The sequence below is a fragment of the Mustela nigripes genome, unplaced genomic scaffold, assembly GCF_022355385.1.
Source record: "Mustela nigripes isolate SB6536 unplaced genomic scaffold, MUSNIG.SB6536 HiC_scaffold_79, whole genome shotgun sequence".
Lineage (NCBI taxonomy): Eukaryota > Metazoa > Chordata > Mammalia > Carnivora > Mustelidae > Mustela > Mustela nigripes.
In genome coordinates this window covers 8,514-31,943 of record NW_026739494.1, presented here as the reverse complement: position 1 = coordinate 31,943, position 23,430 = coordinate 8,514, and the positions used below count along the sequence as shown (strand labels likewise).

Here is a 23,430-nt window from a genome sequence, read left to right as displayed (position 1 = left end):
ACCAATTTCAAAGCTGGGAGATTTGAATGAGAGAGCTGGCGAGACCAGCTAGGACCAAGGAGTGGCTCTGCTCTACCTTGGACACCAATTCTCAGGTGGCCCCAAGACACCAAGGCCAAGTGGCCCCAGAGCATCATGTATGGGCTCTGGAATTGTCAAAACAGACAGAATATGTCTCTATCCAGGTCCTATCAAGTGTAAAATATTAAAAATTAAAAAAAAAGGGTCTCTGCATCACTCAGTCAGTTAAGCATCTGCCTTTGACTCAGGTCATGATCCTGGGGTCCTGGGATCAAGTCCCACATCTGGCTTCCTACTCTGTGGGGAGCCTGCTTCTCTGTCCCTCCACACCTCATACTAACACTCTCCCTCTTCTTTCTCACTCACTCTTGCTCTATCTTGAATAAATAAATAAAATATTCAAAAATAAAAGAAAATGAAAAAGAATGAAAGGGCACATAAAGAAAATTGGAAGGGAAAAAACTTACTTGTGAAGTGAAAATTCCTACCTATTTATATGCAATTATATTGCCTGTGCCCCCTCCACCAATTTTCAATACCCATCTGGTACCACTGACTTAATTTAACTCTCTGGCCCCTGTAGATACCTGTGATCCCTACATTAAAGGTTCTTCTTAGTTTTATAATTCTAGACCTAAAAAACTCTTCTACCTTGTCAGCTAGGAGGTAGGAGGTCTGGGGTCTGGTCCCTACTCCCTGAGACTGAAGATGTATGAATCTACTTACTAGGGGCCCAGAAGAGTCACCTAAAGCAGCCCAACAGAACATCTCACAGGGCCTGAAGTGAAAGGGGTCAGGCCTCCTTCAGGTGCTCAGATGGACAAAGAGCACCCATGGCTGATGGCTCCCTTTCTCCTTTCATCTTAACTGCAAAGCTGGGGCATTCAGAATCCATTCCCAGCTCAGATGGAGTGAGGAGTCTGCTCTCCCCTGAAAGTTCAGAAGAGGACTGTGTCCTCAGGCAAGGAGGTGCTCCCATGGTCTGTTGGCAGCCTCTGCAGCTCTCGGTCTTCCAGAAACATCCAGTCCCAGTCCCCTGTGCAGCTGTCTTATCAGTACACCACATCCCGTCCAAAGAGGTTAGTCTGCAATCCAGTTCCTGGAAGGACCCTCCTCCCTGGCCTCTGGTCTCCCCTGAGACTGACTTCCTATACTCCAAGCCTCCTTCTACCTCCCAGCAAGCTGTCTGCTCCCAAGCACTTTCTTTTTGGCTGACACACAAATCCGAGTACCCGCCGACTCAAGAGTAAAAATAAACCCCTTCTCTCAGCATATCCTGCCATAGAAGGCTCACCAACACCCACACAACTCCTTGGTACTCAGCATACAACTCGAGCAGTGCAAACCGGTCCCCTCACTGTCTGTCCAGCACCCTGACCATGGCTGTGTGCCACTCCTCACTCCTTGCAAATGCCTAGTCACTCACACACTGATCCCTTTGCTTGGAATGACTGCTGTCTCTCAAATCATCCTAAAAGCTGTTAGAGTATCCTTTAAGATCCAACTCCAGCTGTCCTGCTAACTACAGATTCTATGATCCCTATAGGAAGAATGAGTCATTCCCTCTTTCTTCATAGGCAAATGTCTGCTCACTACCTCTGCTCCTGGACACATGTTTGTGGGATGATCAGATGAGCACCTGCCTCATCTCACTGGGCTACAGACGCCAGGAAGGCGAGAATAGGTCTGTTTCTGCTCACCACTGCACCTCCAGGGCCCAAGAGCAGTTGTACAGAATTCAACAAAACATGCAGAGTGAATAAATGAAGAATGAGACAAGGGAATGAATTCATTTAACCTACTCTGAGCACAGCTACAACCGCTCTGCTTCACGTCTGATTCAGTGCAGAAAGACCACATATACTCTAACAATGAAAACCACTGTCATTGCCCCTGGGTGCACTCCCATAAGGTCTGAAGGACACACATGACCTGATAATAGAGGCTTCCTCCACAAAGAAACTGAGACTGAGGGCTTAACCTCAACTGCGATATTTATTTTGTAAAAAAGAGAAATATTTATACTTTTCTTGTGTAACAAAAAGATAATTAAAAAAAGAAGAAGAAAAAGAACTGATACTCTGGACACTTAGTGGGCCTCAATCCCTGGGACCAATGACAGACTGAACTCAGACCCCATAAACAGAGAACCCAGATCCCTGGCCCCAAATCTAGAGGAGATAAAACCAGCACCTGGCCAGTGCCCTTAGGACCAGCCCACTGTGCCAGGGACATCCCCAGGGCACACCTGCCAGGTGGTCATCCTTGCTGCAGGCTCATAAGCCCTGAGGCCCTGACATGCAGCAGCCTGGAAATAGCTGGATCCAGGTTACCCTCCTATATTGCGGCACTACCCTGTGAGATGGTGCTGGCAAGGCTGCCTCCTGAACCACTGAGTGGCCATGAGCAGGGGGGTGTTGGTGCACATGTAGGAGCCACGGAAAGCTGAGTGCTCTTGAACTTCACTGTACCTGGGAGGCACTGCACATTTGCAAAGTGGGAAGAAGGAACAAGGAGTATCTTCTAGGGATGTCTGCAGTTTTTCCCAGCTGCTAGGTCTCCCAAAGCTGGAGGGCTCAAGGCCTGGATTTGCAGACCAGCCTTCCCCCTGCATGTTCTGGGCCTGCTTCCCAAGAAACACCTTTCACTGCATGCTAGCCTCCCAGCTGGCACCTTAACACAGAGGTCCAGAAAGGTGTTCTGTCCTCTGGCTGGACTTCCCCCTGGAATGGCCTTCTGCACCACCACTTCTGATGATCAGGCACAATCCCAAGCCTGCCACATGCCACTGAATCTTCTGGACTCTTCCAAAATCCCCCCAACCTATTGATCAATATTCTGCCAGCCTGCGGCAACTAAGGGACATGCCATGTGGTGGAGGGCTGAAACACATGCTCTGAGAATTCATGGAAGGTCAAAAAGGAGAGACCCAGGACTGAGTCTTTCTCCACAGTATCCCCAGGAGGGTCTTAGGGAAGGCACAAGACACTACTGTAGCAGCTCGAGGGGTGAAGCTCTGAGGTGGGAGAGATAAGTATATAGGCTGCAAGCCCCCCAAGTGAATGCTTTCTAATGGTACTGGCCAGTACACAATGGGCTGTCCCGGACCCAGGAGGGCTGAATGTGCCCTCTGCTGAGCCATGCAAGTGGAGGCCAGCTAGGAGGCATCATGAGCCTCATCCAGAGACTGGGAGACAGCCATCAGGAAGGAGATGTTGGGTCCAACTGAGAAAGACACACACTAGCTGGGATGTCCCCACAGGCTGCAAAACTAAATTTAAACTTAATATCACTGACTAAAAAGCATATCATCATATAGTATGATCCCATACATTCTTGATGGATACACACCAAAATACTGACAGAGATTATGGGCACCCTCTCTTCTTCACTTACATATATTGTCTAAAATCAGACTAACTCTATAAAAATGTTTAGGCAGACAAAGCAAACCCTCAGTGATTCAAACAGCATTATCTGAGCCAATCCCAGGGCATAAACAGACCAGGAGAAGTGAGTGCTAGAGTGTGTGCTCACCCGAGGGCCTCCCACAAATGCTAGTACCCAAGAGAGACCACTACCTCCCTGTGCTTGCTCGGACCCCAACTCAGGCTCTGGACAGAGATTCTGGGGGCTGGAGGGAACAGCCCCATTACCCTCGGGGCTATGACATGAGGCATACTTGGCTGCCCATCCTCACAATGCTGTGACATATGTGCATTCATTTGCCCTGTCTGTAGATGGGGAGGCTGATGCAGGGGAAGCTTAATGAATTCCCTCAAGTAGTGAGTGAATGGCAGAGGATCTGAGCTCTTCCAAGCCCTGCCTGATGAACCTGCATCCCTTGGAAGGAAAATGGTTTGAACTCCCCAGGCTAAAATGTGTGGGATGATCTTGGAGGGAGTCATCAGAAGGTTCTATAGATCTCGGACCTGGAGTCCCTGGAGGAATCTCCAGCTGGCACCACGGAGCCCGCGACTCCCGGGCATTGGGCCAGGCTCAGGGCTGCAGCCCAACTCAGGGCCTCTGCTGTCCTCCACCCTGTCCTATCTGTGATGCCCAGAGAGCCTGATTCTCCTCTCCCTCCACCCAGGGCCCCACGCTAGCACTCGTATGCCCAGTACGCACTTGGGATGATGTTCATCACCAGGCCGGCTGTCAACATGCCCACGCCCGAGAGAAGAATGGGCACCACGATCTGGCAAATGATAGTGAAGACAGTCTCAGGCCAGACCCCATGGGGGGAGCGGGTGAGCTCACAGCTGAAGCCTCGCAGCTTCTTGCCCTGGAAGCAAAACTCCAGATTCAGCTGGGTAACCACCATGGTCAAGCCGTGAACTACATGTGCATGAGCAAGAAGTCCAGGTCTGTCCTCTGTCCTCCTTGCACACACCAGGATGCATTTCTTAAGAGGTCCACACAGGTAATGTTGCCAGTGTCCTGAGCTGTTGAAAGGCTCCCTTACAGCCCCTCGGCCGAGGGTGAGAGCAAGCAAGGAACAAAGGCCAGTGTGACTCAGAGCCTTATTTGGGGCCTTGGCAAGCTCCTCCTGTCCATCCACTCCCTGCAGATCAGGCTCTCCTCAGAGTGGTTGCTGTACCAGCCGGGACCTCCCTCAACTGTACTGTCACGAGGAAACTCACAGCCTCTCTCACTGACCTTGAGAGCATCCAGCCAATGCTGGCTGGGGCTAGATCCAGGGAGATAGAGCTGCAGGAGACCTGGCCTTGGTGAGGGCTATAAAGAATCCTGCCTGCCTCTGCACACACACCCCAGGCTGCTTCTACTTTCGGAAGACAAGGGCCTGGAGAAATCTCAGCATAAAGGACCCATTCCTACAGGCCCCTGAGGAGTTCACTCCTCAAGGTCAAGGGGGCTGCAGATACCCAAGAAAGAAGCCATGTCCTACATTCATCTTGACTTCAGAGTTGAAAGGCTCACGGCCATATGAAGAAGCTGTGTTCACAAAGGAAACACAGTACTGTGCTCTCTCAAGGGACCAGAAGGCTTATAAACATGCTTCAAAAGGGACCCTCACTCCCTGTACCCTGACTGTCCCAACCCAGAAAATTCATTGAGACATCACCTCTGACTGCCAGAGATTCTATTGTTGGGGGTGCCCTGTGCATTCCCCATGTACCTGAGGGCTAGCTGGAACAAAGGCCAAGGCCACAGTCAAGAGAAGCCCGAAGTCAGAAGTACACTCACCTACTGACCCGGGAAGACTTCACCTGGACCAGGCCCTTGATCTGGGCTTCAACTTCCGATCCTGTTCCTCTCAGGCAGTTTAGCTGTTTCTCCTGTGTTGGAGAGTCTATCCCACACTCAGATCCCATGCCAGTAGCCTGCAGATCATGGCCCTCACCAATCTAGATCTTACTGACTTCCTCCAGCCCATCTACCTCCTCACCAACTCTAGCTAAAGTCCTCCGATAACTGTCTGCCTCAAGCCCCAGATATTCCTCTCTCTGCATCTGTCCTCACACAGTTCATTTACTCATTCATTCAACAGATATTTTTAAGCCTTTCCTTGGAGCCAGTGATAATGAGCTCTAACCTTCTCAGGCATTCCTCTCTTTGATTTGTGAAAAGAAACCAAGCCAGTCTGGTTTCTGAGAGACTGAGTCTCCGCTTCCCATCTCTTGAAATGCTCATGCTTGTAACCCAGACACCATACTGAAAGGAGCCCAAGTGGTCACATGGAGAGGCCCCCTATGGGTATTCCCACTGTAATTCCAGGTGACAGCCAGCAGCAACTGTCATGTCACATAGTGAGCTAGCCTGTGTTGCACACAACACGCAGCAAGCCACTGCAGCAGACACAGCAGCAGACCAGACATCCATTCTCACGAACTCTACCCAAACTGCAGATTCATAATCTAATTGAATGACTGGCTTGAAACAAGCCACTAAATTTGGGTGTGTTGTGCTGCATGGCAAATAGGTAACAGGGACATCTGGGGAGCCTCATCCCCACTCTGTTTTTCTCATCTCAGATAAACTAGTAATTACCAAGCTTCCCTGAGTTCGCAGACTCCATGTAACTCCCATGTAACTCAATCAGTCCTCCATGACCATCCCTTTCAACCCCTCACCCATGCCTCCTGCCTCAGTGAATGGCTCTGTCAGAAACCCAAAACCCACTCTGATCGCCCATCCCACAACCACCTCAGCCCCACATCCAATCTGCTCATCCCCATGTCTCTGCCATGCCCATCCCCTCCTCTCCAGCTCATGGACACCACCTTCAGCAGGGCCCTTAGTACCTCCTAACCCATCTGTCCACCAGAAATAATGCATGTTTTTCACATTCACATTTTCTATTACATCTCCAAGTCACCCGCTTGCCCAAATATCCTCAAGAGCTGTCAGCTCATTACCTGAGAAAGTTGAGATTTTGCGGCCACACATTCAAGGTCCCGTATGGGGTGGGGAGCATCCATTTGAGGCCTGTCTCTTTCTAGAACGTAGTCATACACCGCACAGCCTAGAAGGAACTTCCCGTGGACCCTCACGTGGGCCGTGCCTATGTTCACACTACTCTTTCTGCAGGCTCACACTGTTCAGTCTGAACTCCTGCCAAACCTCGGGGCCAACTGAGTGCTTCCTCTTCTTTGAGGCCGTCCCAGTTTCCCGGACAGAGCCTGACATCTTGCCCAGGATTCCCAAGCTCTTTTTCTGAACCCCTCTGAAAGCAAGCCCACACTTGCCGGGTGGCAACATGAAATGCACACACATACACTCTCCCATCCTGGAGTGCATTACCTCGAGATGGAAGCTGGCTGACTCACTGCTGCAGTCTTCAGAGGAGGGGAAAGCATTCATTCATTTACTCCCCAAATTAGTACTGAGGGCCTAATATCTGCCAGACTCATAGTCTAAGTATCATGGTGCATCTGTTAGCTGACAGACACATGCTTAGAGCCTATGGCAGCCAATCCTAAAATTGGAAAATGTAATTATGACCTGTGACAAGTGCTGTAAAGAAAACCCAAGGAACGGGAGCAGAGATGGGGGCCAACCAAACACACACAGCACCAAGACCTGCAAATGAATGAATAAACGAACAACTGAAAGAGATTCACTCCCTTGTGTACCCATCTGTGCTTCTCAATGCTCTTTCGTGCTGAATCATTTCATGTTCAGTCAACCACCAGACTCACAAAGCATCTCTAGGATGTTCCCCAGGAAGTACAACCTTCTGTTTTTACAGATGAGAAATCAAAGGCCCACAGGCACATGACAAAATGCTCCCCATCACTCCCCATCAGGAAAATACAAATCAAAACCACAATGAAATGCTACCTCACACGAGTCAGAATGACTAAAATTAGCAAGCCAGGAAGTGACAGGTGTTGCTGAGGATGCAAGAAAGGGGAACCCTGTTACACTGATGGTGGGAATGCAAGCTGGTGCAGCCACTCTGGAAAACAGCATGGAGGTTCCTCAAGAAGTTAAAAATAGAGCTAGCCTATGACCCAGCAATTGCACTACTGGGTATTTACCCCAAAGATACAAATGTAGTGAAAAGAAGGGCCATACACACCCCAATGTTCATAGCAGCAATGTCCGCAATAGACAAACTGGAAAGAGCTGAGATGCCTTTCAACAGATGAATGGATAAAGAAGATCTTGTTCATATCTACAGTGGAATATGACTCAGCCATCAGAAAGGATGAATACCTATCATTTACCTCAACAAGGATGAAACTGGAGGTATAATGCTAAGTGAAGTAAGTCAAGCAGAGACAGACAAAGGCTTTCATTCATATGTGAAACATATGAAATAGCGCAGAGGATCACAGGCGAAGGGATGGAAAACTGGATGGGAAGAAATCAGAGAGGTAGATAAACCATGAGAACTCTTGACTCTGGGAACAAACTGAGGATTGCTGGAGGGGAGGGGATGGAGGCATGGGGTAGTTGGATGATGAGCATTAAGGAGGGCATGTGTTGTGATAAGCACTGGGTTTTATAGGCAACAAGTGAATCACTGAACACTACATCAAAAACTAATACATTGGGGCGCCTGGGTGGCTCAGTGGATTAAGCCGCTGCCTTCGGCTCAGGTCATGATCTCAGGTCCCGCATCGGGCTCTCTGCTCAGCAGGGAGCCTGCTTCCCTCTCTCTCTCTCTCTGGCTGCCTCTCTGTCTACTTGTGATTTCTCTCTGTCAAATAAATAAATCTTAAAAAAAAAAAAAAAACTAATACATTGGCTAACTGAATTTAAATTTAAAAAAAAGGAAATTGAAGGCCCTAGAGAGTTTGCTGAAGATCATCACACATGTCAGTACCAGAGGCAGGACTAAGACCCTGACTTCCAGTGCCGACTGCCTCCACCGGCCTCCCTGGGGTCCACTCCCTGCCCGTCTCCCATCTGCTGCTGCCTGCCATCTGTGGTTTGGATCCCTGTGTTCCAACAAGAGTCTGAACCAGAAGAAGGCAGAGAGAAATGGCATGTTTTTGAGAAAGGAGCTGTAGAAGTTAGCTGGTTTACAACAGAACAGCTCGGAGCTCGCCTGGTGTCTCTGGACACTGATCACACTGCTCCCATGGCACCGAGCTGCAGGGACCCCTGACAAGTGGTCACTTTATTATGATTTCTTTATACTTTTGAATTTGGTCAAACATCATAATACAATGTATACTTATACACAGTGGGCCCTTGAACCACTCTCATCAGTACAGAAGGTATGGAAATAGACAATCATTTGTATAATTTCACAAAGAGATTTCTGATTATGCAGTTCTTAATCTTTATGAAAATGTTTCTCATTTCTGTTTAAAAAAGCAAATGAGAGCTGGCCCAAGCCCGAGTCCTGGCCTCTCATCTTACTCTCCGAACAGCATGAGCTTCACCACCCACTCCACCTTCTCTTCCAACTATCGGTCCCTGGGCTCCATGCAGTCGCCCAGCCACCGGGTCCGGCCTGTCAGCAGCGCGGCCAGCGTCGTCTATGCAGGCGCCGGAGGCTCAGGCTCCCGGATCTCCGTATCCCGCTCCTCCAGCTTCCGGGGCGGTTGGGGGTCCGGGGGCCTGGCCACGGGGTTGGCCGCCGGGATGGCCAGGGGTCTGGCCGGCATAGGGGGCATGCAGGGCAAGAAGGAGACCATGCAAGACCTGAATGACCGCCTGGCCTCCTACCTGGAGAGGGTGAGGAGCCTAGAGGCAGATAATCAGAGACTGGAGGTGAGAATCCGGGAACACCTGGAGAAGAAGGGACCCCAGGTCAGAGACTGGGAGCATTACTTCAAGACCATCAAGGAGCTGAGGTCTCAGATTTTTGCAAGTTCTGTGGACAATGCCCGCATCGTTCTGCAGATTGACAATGCCCATCTTGCTGCTGATGACTTCAGAGTCAAGTATGAGACGGAACTGGCCATGCGCCAGTCCGTGGAGAGTGACATCCACGGGCTCCGCAAGGTCATCGATGACACCAATGACACTAGGCTGCAGCTGGAGACAGAGATTGAGGCTCTCAAGGAGGGGTTGCTCTTTATGAAGAAGAACCATGAGGAGGAAGTAAAGGGTCTACAGAACCAAATTGCCAACTCCGGGTTGACCGTGGAGTTGGATGCCCCCAAGTCTCAGGACCTCAGCAAGATCATGGCAGACATCCGGGCCCAGTATGATGAGCTGGCTCGGAAGAACTGAGAGGAGCTGGACAAATACTGGTCCCAGCAGATTGAGGAAAGCACCACAGTGATCACCACACAGACCTCAGAGATAGGAGAGGCTGAGATGACCCTCACGGAGCTGAGACGTACCGCCCAGTCCTTGGAGATCAACCTGGATTCAGTGAGAAACCTGAAGGCCAGCTTAGAGAACAGCCTCAGGGAGGTCGAAACCCGCTACGCCATGCAGATGGAGCAGCTCAACGGGGTCCTGCTGCACCTGGAGTCTGAACTGTCCCAGACCCGGGCAGAGGGGCAGCGCCAGGCCCAGGAGTACGAAGCCCTGTTGAATGTCAAGGTCAAGCTGGAGGCTGAGATCGCTACCTACCGTCGCCTGCTGGAAGATGGGGAGGACTTCAATCTCAGTGACACCCTGGACAGCAGCAGCTCCATGCAAACCATCCAGAAAACCACTACCCGCAAGATTGTGGACGGCAAGGTCGTGTCTGAGACCAATGACACCAAAGTTCTGAGGCGTTGAGGGAGCAGAAGCAGGGTACACTTTGGGGAGCAGGAGGCCAATAAAAAGTTCGAAGGTCAAAAAAAAAAAAAAGCAAATGAGAAATTAACATAAATACACATAGCAGTGAACACAAGCAGTGAAAGTTCAGAAGGATATACATCAAGATGCTAAAAGTGACTGCTTCTGAATAGTAGAGTTAAAAGTGACAGTGGGAAGCCTGCTTCTCCCTCTCCCACTTCCCCTGCTGTGTTCCCTCTCTCGCTGTGTCTCTGTCAAATAATAAATAAAATCTTTTTAAAAAGTAACTTTTATTGTATAATTTTCTGTATTCTATTGTGATCACTTGCTTTCATAATCATCAAAACATAAACTGTCACCAAAAATAAATAAAAGATGTCATTACACGAAACACTTTCCTGTGCTATTTGAGAACAAAATCTGTCAACATGGTTTATTAGGTCACAATCCAGAAAATTAAGACTGTGATTTTAAAAATAGCTCAGTAGCACAGTAGAAAATCTCAAAGAGCTTAAGCTAGATTCTGGGGCTACGCTAGGCCGTGGGGTAGAATCCAGGTTAAACATCAGGTGATTTCTGGGTGACCCTGAACAAGTCCCTGCCCATTTGGGCCTCTAACTTCTAATCATGAGGGATGGGACACCATCAATGGTTTTCAGTCTATTCTGCCATCAGAACGACCTGAAACCTGCAACTCAGACCCAGGCATGGATCAATGAATCAGGATCCCTAGGCCTACAGCATGAATCCCTCACCCAATCCAATACCCTCAATTTTGAGGGTTGTGTCTTTGTAGCACAATTAGGAGCGCCTGCAGAGGGTGGGCAGAGGGTTTTGGAATGCACACCGCCATTCTTAGCTTTCCTTTCTGCTTCTTCAGCTGGAACTGGTTATCTTCCCAGCAGCACACCTTCCAAATGGCCTCCTATTCCTTTCATGGTCACCTTGAGCCTGGGCTGGTTCTGAACCCAAAGGTCATGCTTAAAAGACCTGAATTCTTCCCCATCTTGTTAAGGTCTCAGCGATCATGCCAATTACATTTCAGTAACAGGAGGGGTTCTCCTATATTTCCTGCTTCTGCTGAGGCTGGCAGAACCCACACACAGGTGAAAACAGATCCAGAACATGCCCTCCCACCCAGGGCCAACTAATCTCAGGCATGATCTCCCCAGGAAGCTCCCTTGTGTCACTCAGGCCTCACTCTAGCCTCTAGCCCTCAGGCCTCCTCTTGCCTTGACCTTTGAGTCTGAGGCACAGCTGGCCTATTGTCTTCATACCCCTTTCTGCTGTCCAACACTGACTTATGCATCTGCTGTCTGTCCTTCCTTGCTTGGCTGTGATGTTGTGAGAATGGGGCCTGGTTATTGGCTCCTCCATAGCAGCAGGACAGTGCTGCTCTATCTATTTCTCTCTCTCTCTCTCTCTCTCACACACACACACACACACGTGCGCATGGCATGAATGAGTGACCAAATGAACAAATAATTAGAATCATAGAATTAAAAGACAAAAAGAAACCTCATCAGCCTTCTATAGGTTGAGTGCTGTAAGGCCTAAAATTAATGAAGATTTGCTGTCTTGACATCTGGTGAGACCAGGAGGGCCTCAAATGATCTAACTGCAACTTCTCTTCCCCACTCTGCTCCAACAGACAAAGTCCTCTAATCAAGCAACCCTCCTTATCAAGGGGACCAGGCACAGTTCCTGCTTATTCTTGAGCAGGGGGTTTTAGTTCCTGCCAGCCCACACCTTCCCATGGGAATCAGGGGCACCTCCTTCTACTGTTACTACAAAGACCGCCTCCTGGAGCTCCTGGCAGTTCACTCTGCTCCCCAGTGCAACGCGGTGTGTCTCTGGGTGGTAGGCAGTGTCCTCCTCCCCCAGGTAGTGAGTACGTGTGACTGATAAACTCAGGGATTTCCTTTGTTCAGTGTTGGGGTCATCATGTGTTTGGGCCATCTCCATAATGCTATGGTGGAACCCCTCCATCAATACTGGAGTCAGAAGTAGGTGATTCCAACAGTTGACATCAGGAGTAGGACAATCCAACCCCAGTCAGCTTTCAACAGCTGCTCTTTGCTAAGTATCTGCTGACATGACCAGGGCTGCCTGGGATGGAGCTGTGAACTGCTGGCCAGCTTGTGTGTTAGCCTGCTCTGTATTCTACTCACTGTGTCACTCCTGGGCAGAGCTACCTCCTCCCAACACCAAGTCAAGAACTACTGCCAAACTGGCCATATCCCAGTAGGAGGTACCTTTGGTGGGGTGGCAGTCTGTATCTGGCAAGAGCTCTATGACACTCCTGCCACCTAGTCTGATTTATCAATTAAATAGCCAAAATAAGATCTCATGAACAACCCCCCCCCCCCACTTATGGAGCTAAAACAGTTAACACAGTCCAGTGTAAGCTAACACATGGTCTTCAAGGATTGAAATTGATCATACAAGACCTACTTGGTGAAGGAGTGATTACCCCCACTGCTTCTTTCAGGTCTAATTTGGCCTGTTTTTAAACCTGGAAAGAATATAAGGTGCCTCAGAGTGCATGACCACAATCTTAATGCTCTGGTTCCATCCTCTGAGGCCCCCACCCAATGTTATTGAGATTACTGACCCCACCCAATCAGCAACCAGTATTTTGCTATTATAGATCTGGCTTGTGTTCTATTCAGTGCCTATTTCAACCACCTCTTAGGTGCAGCTGACCTTCAACTCTGAATGGACACAGTAGACTTTTCCAGGCTACTCAGGGTACCATGCCAGCTCTGCCATGCACAATTTTTGCAGACAATGTCTTAACTGCTTGTGCCTTTCTCAAGGAGCACAGGTCTGACATCACATTATGATGTCTTCCTCCAGAGAGGCTCATGTGACACATTCATTAAGGACATCTGAATGCTCAGAAAGGAGCTCACAAAGAGAAGATGGGCCATGGTTCCACAGGTAGGGCAAAGCCAGCCACCCTGGCAAATTAATGAAAATTATTTTGGTAAACCCAGAGCAACTCCATCCTTGACACTGTCAGAAAACAGCTACTGACCTCTCAGCACACACACTGGTAATACCAGCCCAAAATCTTTTAGCCCTTTTTGGATTCCAGAGGCAACACAGTGCTCATCTACACATTTTACTTATACCCATTTCTGCTCTTTTGCAAAGAAGCCTACCTTGAATGGATACCTCCCACAAAAGGCCCTTGAATCTGCCCAAATTAAAGTCAATGGGCATGGGGTGCCTGGCTGGCTCAGTCGGTTAAGCATCTGCCTTCGGCTCAGGTCATGATCTTGGGGTCCTGGGATGGAGCCCTGCAACAGGCTCTCTGCTCAGCGGGGAATCCATTTCTCCCTCTTCCTCTGTGTGTTCCTTCTATCTTTCCCTAATAAATAAATAAAATCTTCAAAAAAAAATAATAAATAAAGTCAACAGGCATTCCCATCAGTGCCTTCAAATACCTCTTCACTAAAAAAGCTTTAGCAACCTCCTCTTATGCTTCCTGGTCTCTGGACTATATATCCATATGGATACACAGTGCTCAAGGCCGTCAGATATAAGAAAATACCTTCCTATACACCTATACACTATACACTTCCTATACACTATACACCATACACTATACACTATACACTATACACTTCCTATACACTATACACCAACCAAAAGGCAACTGCTGGCCACACACTGGGCTATCCTAGAAAGAGAGGCTTTCACACACCTGTGATCCTCCATACCCAGCTGCCCATTGAGCCTTGGGAAGCATAGCTATTGAGGCTCCCTCAATGCAGGATAGAGTCAAATCTGGTCCCCCTGACATGCGCCACCTCCAGGAAGAGGTCTCCCCTATTGTTCCTTGCCAAATGCCACCCACACCAGAGGAGGTTGCCCCTCCCCTGGTCCCCTTGGCTGTGCAGGGAGCCCCCACACCACCAGCTGAGTGAAGAGCAATGTAGTCTGTATACTTTATGGGTGGTGTGACCACTGTACTACATGACAGAGCTCAGTGGAATGTTTATGTCTCTAATAAAGGACACAACCCACCCAACAGTCAGAAAAAGTGGCCAAACTTTAGAATGCCATTTAACACTGGATGCCCTGGCCAGCAAATGTCCCTCCCCATCTGCACCCCTCACCAACTCCAGAGGCACTGTCTAGGTTGTCCCTTTCAGGATAAGGAAGAACTTGGGGCACTCTTGCCTCAGAGACACCCCAAATACAAGTCAAAGTCAGTCACAGCTGTCTCCATAGGCAGTAAAGCCACAATCAAGGTGTCACTGGGATACCCCTTGTCCTCCTTGTTGTTCCAACTTACCGATCATGGCCAGGCCCTCCTGGATACACAGGATACACAATTCTTGCTCCACAGGAAGGGTTCAATAAACTCCCAACTCCCCTGCAGACCCTGAGCAGCCAGTGGGATTGAAAGGCACACTGTTCTTCTCCAACAACTCCTATTTAAGCTACAAGGTATCAGATGAGCCCCCAGTCGGGGGTGGAAGGTTGATTAACCTGACACTGATTCTAATCTGGATTCCTGCTCCTGGGGAGACATGCTCCCTGCACCCACAACACAGGCCCAATAAAAGCACTGCCATTATTGGCTGCAATAGGGAGCCCCTAGAAGTTCCCCATGGGGCCCTCTCCCTTCAGGTCAAGGGGCCACTTCACTTGCTTGGGAGGCACTTTGCCCACTCCCTAGAAGTCCCAGTCACCAGGATTTAAGCTGGTGTCAAGCCATCACAGGGTCAATGTGCTGTGAGGCCTCAAACTAGCAGCACTATGTGCTGCTGTGACCTGGCACAAAGCGGGAGGGTCCTGAGTAGCCTAACCACAAGTCCCACCCTGCTGTTCTCACAGCTCTTCTTATCAAAGGGATGGTTTCTTCTTATCTTCGCATAGTGGGCTTTATCTACTTCCCTGCCAGGTCCCTGTGCACATGCCAGTCATGCCCTCCCGTAGAAGCCAGGGGCTCCCCCACCATTTTGATACCACCCAGGGCTTCCCACAGCCTCTATAGCTTTTCTCTGCTCCCAAGAACTCCCTCCTGAGAGCCCTGCACAGCACCCACTCCCCCTCTCAGACTAGGAGTACATGTGATTAATAACCTGCAGTATTTCTCAACAGTCCAGGGCTGGGTGCCACATGTTCAGCCACCCCATAACCCTAGGATGGAAATCTTCCCTCACCAGGGGGAGGCAACAGGCTGGCCTCAGCCCCTGTGATATTCAATCCAGGCTTGAATCCCTTCACTCCTAGAACTCTCCACCCTATTGCTTCTCCTCTCCCATTAGGCCCTTGCCCTCCTGGCTTTCACGGCTAAGGCAGGATCCCTGCCAGACACTCCCTCCTCTTTACCCCCAGCCACTTCCACAGATCCCAAGGTTCCTGACCACTCTGCAGACCACCAGTTTGAATTTATGCTATATGTAATGCAAAGAGATCAGACTCATCACAAAGAATAGGTTTTTCCCTTCTTCATATGAATACATTCCCAAACCCTGTAATATATGCTGGCCTGTGTGGGCACCCAGGGGGCTGGAGAGCTATATGAGAGCTTCTGTTTCTAAGGAGAAGATGAGCTTGAAGCCTTAAAAGAAAGAGTATTGGTCTACATAAAATATACATATAAAATACATAAAATATACATATAAAATATACATATTTTACTATATAAAATATATACATATACATATACACATATAAATTTTATTATATTATACACACACACACACACACACACACGTGTGTGTGTGTGTGTATGCAGGGCCAAAAGCAAAGTCAAAAGAGAAATAGAAAAATAAGAAACATATTTGTAATCCATATCACAAAGAGCCGATTTCCCTACCTATAAAGAACCTTCAGGTATCAATAAGAAAAAGGATAACCACTCCATACAAATATGGGCAGAGAAGAGAAGCAAATATCCAAAGATATTCAACTTTACTTGTTAATGTAAAAAATGCGAATTACACCACAAGGGACCTCAACAATGGCCCCCATTACCTTCTGTACTGACTCTCGGTGTAATCCACCCCGCCCCTGGAACATAGGCTGAACTCAGTGACTTGCTTCTACCCAAAAGAAGAAAAGTTCTTCTGTGGTGAGGTTACAAAAGACAATGGTTCGTGTGACTTGCTAACAGACTGTTTCCTTCTTGCACCACATGCTTTGATGAAGCTGCCATGTGGGACACGTCCAGCAGGGAAAGTACTAAAGGCAGCCTATGGGTGATAGGCAGTGAGGAACTGAGACCCTGCGTCCAACAATCTGCCAGGAGCTAAAACCCTCCCACAACCACGTGAGCACTAGAATTTCAACTGCTGCCTCCTGAGAGGGCTGGCAGCAGGAAATCCACTAACCTGGATTCTTGGCCACAGCACCCATAAGGTAATGCGTGAGTGCCATTTTAAGCTGCTAGATTTTATGATGATGTGTTACATAGTAATAGAAACTAAGACAGTGTACAATGCAATGCAATTTTCCATCTATCGGATTGTTAAAGATCAAAGGATTTGATAATAAACCATGTTGCCAAGTGCTGGGAAAGAGGGATTTTTCTTTTGGTGGTGAAGGAATATTGAACAATGTTCCATGTATACTCTGAAGAGTTTTAATCAGGAAAAGATGCTGTACTTTGTCAAATGCTTTTTCTGCATCAATTGAGAATATCATATGGTTCTTGCCTTTTATTAATGGGCTCTATCACGTTGATTGATTTGTGGATTTTAAAACTTGCACCCTAGGAATAAATCCCACTTGGTTGTGGTGAATAATCCTTTTAATGTACTGTTGGATCCTATTACTTAGTATTTTTTTGAGAATTTTTGCATCCATATTCATCAGGGATATTGGTGCCCTCAGGGTTGATTTCTCTCAAGGCCCCTCTCCTTAGTGTGCAGATGGCCACCTTCTCCCTGAGGGCACCATGATTTTGAACTTCCAGTCTCCAGAATTGTGAGAAAAAAGTCTCTGACATTTCAGCCACCTAGTCTGTGGTACTCTGTTATGGTAGCCCTAGCAAACTATTAAATTAAATTGAAAAGTACATCAGAAGGGAAATGGCTAAATAAATTCTGGTGTATTTGTATAATGGAACACTACATATCCATTTAAAAAAAGTAAACTCTTAATATACCTATAAATAATATTGTAAAGGGAATATATTTTGTAGTTAATATACTATACAGAGAATATTGTACATACTGTACAGAGAAAAAAGCAAGATACTCAATAGTTTGCATATGCTAAAACTTGAAAAAAGAGAAAAATATACAGAAGCAGATGAACAGATATAGATACTTGTTCATCTTTAGGAGAAGACATAGCCAACTGGGGCCCACTGGTTCCCTCTGTATAGACTGGGGAGCCTAGTCTCACACTGGTGAAACTTTTTGAACCCTGAACCACATGGATATTTTACTTTTTCTACAAAAATAAAATTAAAAAAAAAAAGGTGTAGCCTCTATTTTCAGGGAGTTCACATTCAAACCAAGGAGACACCAGATTAATGTACAAGATAAAAGGAAATGGCAAATATCCCATCGTCTGTAAAGGTGAAACATCAGAGGGGCCGGCGCCTCAGGAAAGGCTCCATGAAAGACTGCCTATATGAAACAGGGCAGGAAGGATGGTGGGAGACCTTTTCACCTGGGGTTGGTGGGAGGGCAGGCACAGGAAGGGGACAGTGTCAGAAAGGCTGGAGGCTACCATGCAGCTGAGACTAAATTTAGCCAGCACCACAGAGCTGCAGGACTGGAGCCTCAGCCGCCCTGAGCCAGCGATTTGGGGATATCTGTGCAAGTCATGGACAAATGCATACACCTTTTGACCCGGAAACTTCTACTTGCAACAATTTATCCTACTCATTTACTCAGGTGTCTAGGAAATGTCAAGATTTTCCAACCTTCCCCACAGATTCCAACTGTACACAGGAACCCATCTTCCTCCCCCACAGTGCAGGGGACCTACACTTCTCACTTCAAGCAGACCAAACCAATCAAGGTCATTGCATTCCCTTTGCCAATTTTTGGTGCCAAAGTGGGATGTGCCTCAAATCTGCCAATAAGAAGTTGGGGAATTCTGTTGGGAGCACCTAGGAATGGTTCCCTGTGCTTAAGAAGGAGGAACCAGAACACATAACCCATTCTTCTCCCTCTGAATGTGATGTGGCTGGCTGTAGGACAAAGCCAACTTTGGGTGCTGTCTGGCAGGAACTTGGAAAGGTCCTGTTTCCTTGAAAGCATCATTGGCTGGTGATGATAACACTTCCCAAACCCAGAATTACCCTATCTTGGAAATTCCACTTTGGGACATGACATATTTCCTTCTTATTTAATCCATTCTAGGTGTGCTTTCTGATATTTGTGGCTGAAACCATTCTAATTGATTCAGCCAAGGGGAACAAACCAAGGATGCCTGGATACCAGTTTGTGGAGTCTGTATTTTATTCCACAGTTAACCAACACGGATTTTAAAATTCAGATCTGCATCATGGAGGTCCCCCTGACATGGCAGCTGGTCCATGACCCTTTTGTGGGTCTAATGAATACGTGAAAGAAACTCCAGAATGGATATTTCTGCCTAATCTTTATCCTCTTGAGTTGCAAATTTTATATAAGTTCTTGGAAACTGGCCCAGAACTGCATGAGACAGATTATCAGTGACAACAGCAACAACAGCAGTTAACTTTCACTAGGTGCTTTCTAATGCCTGGCACTGTGACCAGCACTTCAGAGTCCTCTCAACAACCTTGTGGGGTCAACTCTAATTTACAGAAAAGCAAACAGGGAACAAAGAGCAACTTGTGTAAGCAACAAAGGTTGGACTCAAATCCAGTTAGAGTAGCTCCAGAGTCTGGGCTCTTAAGCAGTTCAATTGACTATGATACTGCCTCTCCTTATGTAATTTATAAATTTGTGTGTGTGTGTGTGTCTGTAGAACCAATGTGTATATGTACAGGCAGCTGAGGTCTATGAACGGCTCTATAAATATGTATGTGTGAAGTGTGCATGCATTTGAGTGTGTGGGATACACGCTCAGTGACATCACATTGGCAGGTACCCTCGATACAACACACTCTGAATATCGCTGGTATAGAGCATGGAATGTAGGGAGGAGGACCCAAAGTAATGAGGCCAGTGATGAGGCAGTGGCAGGTGGCAGGAGTGGGGTGGAGAGGAAATCTCTGGGTTATGGAAGCCAGGCACTGAGGTGCTCCAGAGGTTATGGCAATGCTAACCGACCGTGGATTAAGAAAAGATGTAGGGCCAGAGGGTACCAGGTCACTGGGAGAAAGGAGAGAGCTGAGGGGTCTGGAGGTCAGAGAGAGACAAAACATGGGGAATGGGGCTGAATCCGACTGGATAGGGACTCCAGGGTAAGAGAAGCTCATCCTGGGGCCTGACAAGTTCGAGGTGGATCTTTGGAGTGGAGCTGGTCACTGGTGTTGTGATGTTATGAAAAACTAGACAGCAGGGTATTGGAAGGGTCTTTGAGAACCCCAGACTGGGGCAGGGCCAGGCAGATCATGGAGTGAAGTAGGATGGGGTCATAAGAGGGAATGGTGGGCACTGTGGCAAACCAGAGAATACAGCCACCTGGAGGGGACAGCCACCACTGACTGCAGCCCTAAGAGAATATGGATCCAACATTGTTAAGAGTTGCCAGGTTTTCAATAGAAAACAGAAATTCAGACTTTTATATGAAATCTGATTTTAGTGTTGGTTTAAAAATAATTTTAAACCACCAGCCTTACAGCTACATGGCAGAACTGGGACTCGAATGAGTGAGGGGCAGGGCCCAAGTTCCCAGACACAGAGACCCCTCCACCACTACCACCCCTTCCCAGAGCCCCCGGAGTGCTGAGTGAGGCACAGGCTGGGAGCTGTCAGACAGGGCAGCCCTGCTTCTCTCAGTCTGCCCCACTCTAGACGATCCTTGTTCTCTGCTGATAGGAGAGATCTGACCAGTCGTTACTTAGAATATTCTTTGAGATTATGCTTTTACAGGGAGGACAGACAAAGCGCTCTGACAGTAGCAGAACAGGCAAGGCATGGCACATTGGTAACGTTTTTGTCTGATGGGTGACTCCCAGTTCCCTACTATGTGGCATTCCAGTAGGGTTGCAAATCAAAGAACCCTGCCTCCCTCAAAGAGTTATTAATACTTGAGAGTCAGGCTAGCCAAGCAGAGAATGTCCTCCCTCAGGGAACAGTGACTGGACCAGGAGTGGACACCTGACATCAGAATCAATGTTCAGAGACTGATGTGGACATTGACAAAGAGGTCTCTCTTTTTTCTAATAACACATATACCAAGGATTAACTGCCAAGGGCCATCCTCACCTCTAGGTACAGAATTCTGCCTGAAAATAAAACGTAGTTGAGTGACAGAGAAAAAGCCAGCATAATGATATCATTTAAGCACCTGGATCGTGCTGAGGCTAAAATCTAACTCTGTAACTGTCCCTCAGAATAATATACTGCTTAAAATATAACTTTAACTAATGAGGAGTTGTACTGGTGATGCAAGCATGCTTAAAGAAGACCTTGAGAAAAACAGGTACTAGTAGCAGGCCTCTGGTGGAAGGGATGATACATGTCCTTGAAGCTGAGCAGCTGGGGATGCCAGGCTTGCTCAGGGTGGAATACTGCCTGCTTCCCTTTTTTGTTGTCTCCCCTGCCTCAGAGAAAGCCTGCTGTTAAGGTAATCCCTTTAAGTGTGCTTGCAAAACTACAAATCCTTGCTGCCGGACCAGACACACCTTACTCCTCTACTTGTTTACCTCCTTTACCCCTAAGACTTGTGACCATCATATATGACTCGCTATTGTATAACCTTTCCTTCTCCTTTGTTGCTATCATGTATCTAATAAATGAGGGACTGAGGAGTTGTTTGGGAAGACAGCCCTTCCAGCTATCATCCCCTGCTCCCTCTCTCTTAGAGCTGACTTGTTTGTGCCTCATTCTTCTCCCGTGTGCTGTTAGAAAAGCGGCATGACCCTTTAGATATTCCAATTACAGGGGTTAATAAATTGTCTCTTTTAGGCTTAACCTGAGTTAAATTTAGTCTCCATCACCAGTAACTAAAAGAATCCTGTGAAATTTGTAGAAAAAATGGTATTTGAGAAGAGAAGGCCCTGCCCCTTGTCCCTCAAGCTGGACTCAACTTTAGGGACGACATTCAACAATGCCACCAACAGCACTATTACCATTTAGTTCCTTCTTACCTGGAAATAGTTCAAAAGTACACCAGCCCCGGAGAGTCCCAGTCCAGCAAACACGAAGGGGACTATCACCTGAAGGCCAATGGATAAGGCAGTCTCCCTGCTGAGCTCAGCCCCCAGTGGTTTAGAGACTGCCCTTTGGCTCTCAGGCACACTCAGAGGTCCATCTTCTGAGGCTGCAGGGAGTCTTCCAGGACTGAGGGTGTGTGGCAGAACCAGCTCCTCTGGCCGACGCTGCCGGGTCTCTGTCCCATCCATGTGAGCAGAACTGAGCCCCTGGCAGCCGTAACCTGGAAGACACAAAGCAACAGGGACTGTTTGATAGAGTTCCTGACCCCTCTGGGGCTGATGCCCGGTAAGCCCTCAAGCCCTTCTGTCGAGCAGCCCCTCACTCAGCGACTGCTCCACATGGTCTCCTGCAACCCCAATTTAAAGTTGTTTTTTTTTTTTAATTTAATATGCATATGTTTGAGGGGGAAAAAACACATTATAAAAGATAGCACTAAGTATTTATGAATTAGAGTCAGTAAAACTGGTGATATAGGGAACTGAAAATTCTCTCCTCCATAAAAGAACAAGAAAGCTAGCAAAAACTGTCAAAATCCACTTTTTCAGAACTCTGTAAATTAATCAAAGGCTTGCAGCAATGCAAGGAGTATCTATTCAAGAAAAAATTGCTGAATCTTTAGCAAGAACAGCAACATGGGTATTCATGATGTTTTAACTGTGCCTTTGTCCCACCCCCTACTCTCTGGTTCTGCAGCAGCCTTAAAAACCAACAGCCCAGAGAGAACAGAATGGGCTCAAGATCTTTCAAAGCCTCATTCTCAAAAAATTGTCCTCCTTTGACCTAGCAGGTGGTTCACTGGAAACTGCCACTTACAAACTATCTGTATTTCACTGGACTCATAATTTACTCAGTGTAAAAAGCCCCTTCCCTCGGAGACATTTCTTGAAAACAATTACAGGCACTCCACAGCTGCCTGAGGTAGTGGCTAATAGCTGGGGTAAATAATACACCAACCAAAAAGCATAAAAGGAAAAGCTGCTGAGATGTCTTTGAAAATTCTGCAAAGTTTCTAAAACTTCCTGGGATCTAGAAGGCCACTCTTACTGAGCTGGGCATCTGCTCAGGAAATAGCTGAAAAGGCCTGAAGCTCTACCCTCCAGCTGCTCTGGAGGCTCTGCAGGAGCAGAAAGTGAGGGCTGAGGCAGAGCTGTCCCCTCCCAGGCCCTGTGCTGAAGATGTGCCCCAACGTGCACACAGAGCCTCCAGGCAAAGACAGGGAGGTTCAGCAGTTCCACATAGGGCATTCAAAGAGATCTCTAGTCAAGCATTACCTGACCACAAGCAGAGACTTCAGTGGCCCTGTACAACACAGAATACAAACTAAAGAAGTCACTCATTAAAGTCACTAAGAAACCTTGAGCAGAGGGGAGAATCTAATTTCTAGAGTTGTCACATTATGAAATTTTTATAAAAGATTTTATTTATTTATTTGACACACATACACTCAGAAAGAGAGAGAGAGAGAGCGCTCAAGTAGGAGGAGCAGCAGGCAGAGGAAGAGGGAGAAGTAGGCTTTCCACTGAGCAAAGAGGCCAATGTGGGGCTCAATCCGAGGACCCTGAGATCATGAAACCAAGAGTTGGACATTTAACCAACTGAGCCAACCAGGCGCCCCACGTTACAGAATTTTAAATGTCCAGTTTTCAACAAAAAAATAGGAGACATGCAAGAAAACATGATACTATGACCTATGCACAGGGAAGAAAGCAATTAATAAAAAAATATCTTGAGGCAGACCAGACATTGGACTAACTAGACAAAAACTTTAAATTGGCTATTTTTAATATGTACAAAGAATTTAAGGAACCATGCCTGAAGAACCAAAGAAAGTATGAAAAGGAAGTCTAACCAAATAGAGAATATCAATAAAGAGATAAAAACATTTTAAAAGAACCAAATAGAAATTCTGGAGTTGTAAAATTTAACAGCCAAACTGTAAAATTCCCTCAAGGAGCACAACAGC

The 23,430-nt window shown here is 47.4% G+C and overlaps 1 protein-coding gene and 1 pseudogene across 1 annotated transcript in view; one reads left to right on the top strand and one right to left on the bottom strand.

Annotated features, from left to right (window-relative positions):
* Nucleotides 1-21,725, bottom strand: part of LOC132008323 (solute carrier family 41 member 3-like) — a 64,333-nt gene extending 42,608 nt beyond the window's left edge. The window contains exon 1 of the mRNA XM_059386855.1: nucleotides 21,401-21,725. Coding sequence (XP_059242838.1) covers nucleotides 21,401-21,655 — 255 coding nt within the window. The 5' untranslated portion in view covers nucleotides 21,656-21,725. The remainder of the gene's footprint in view (nucleotides 1-21,400) is intronic.
* On the top strand, nucleotides 8,820-10,240 carry LOC132008322 (keratin, type I cytoskeletal 18-like; annotated as a pseudogene).
* Nucleotides 21,726-23,430: the final 1,705 nt, after the last annotated feature.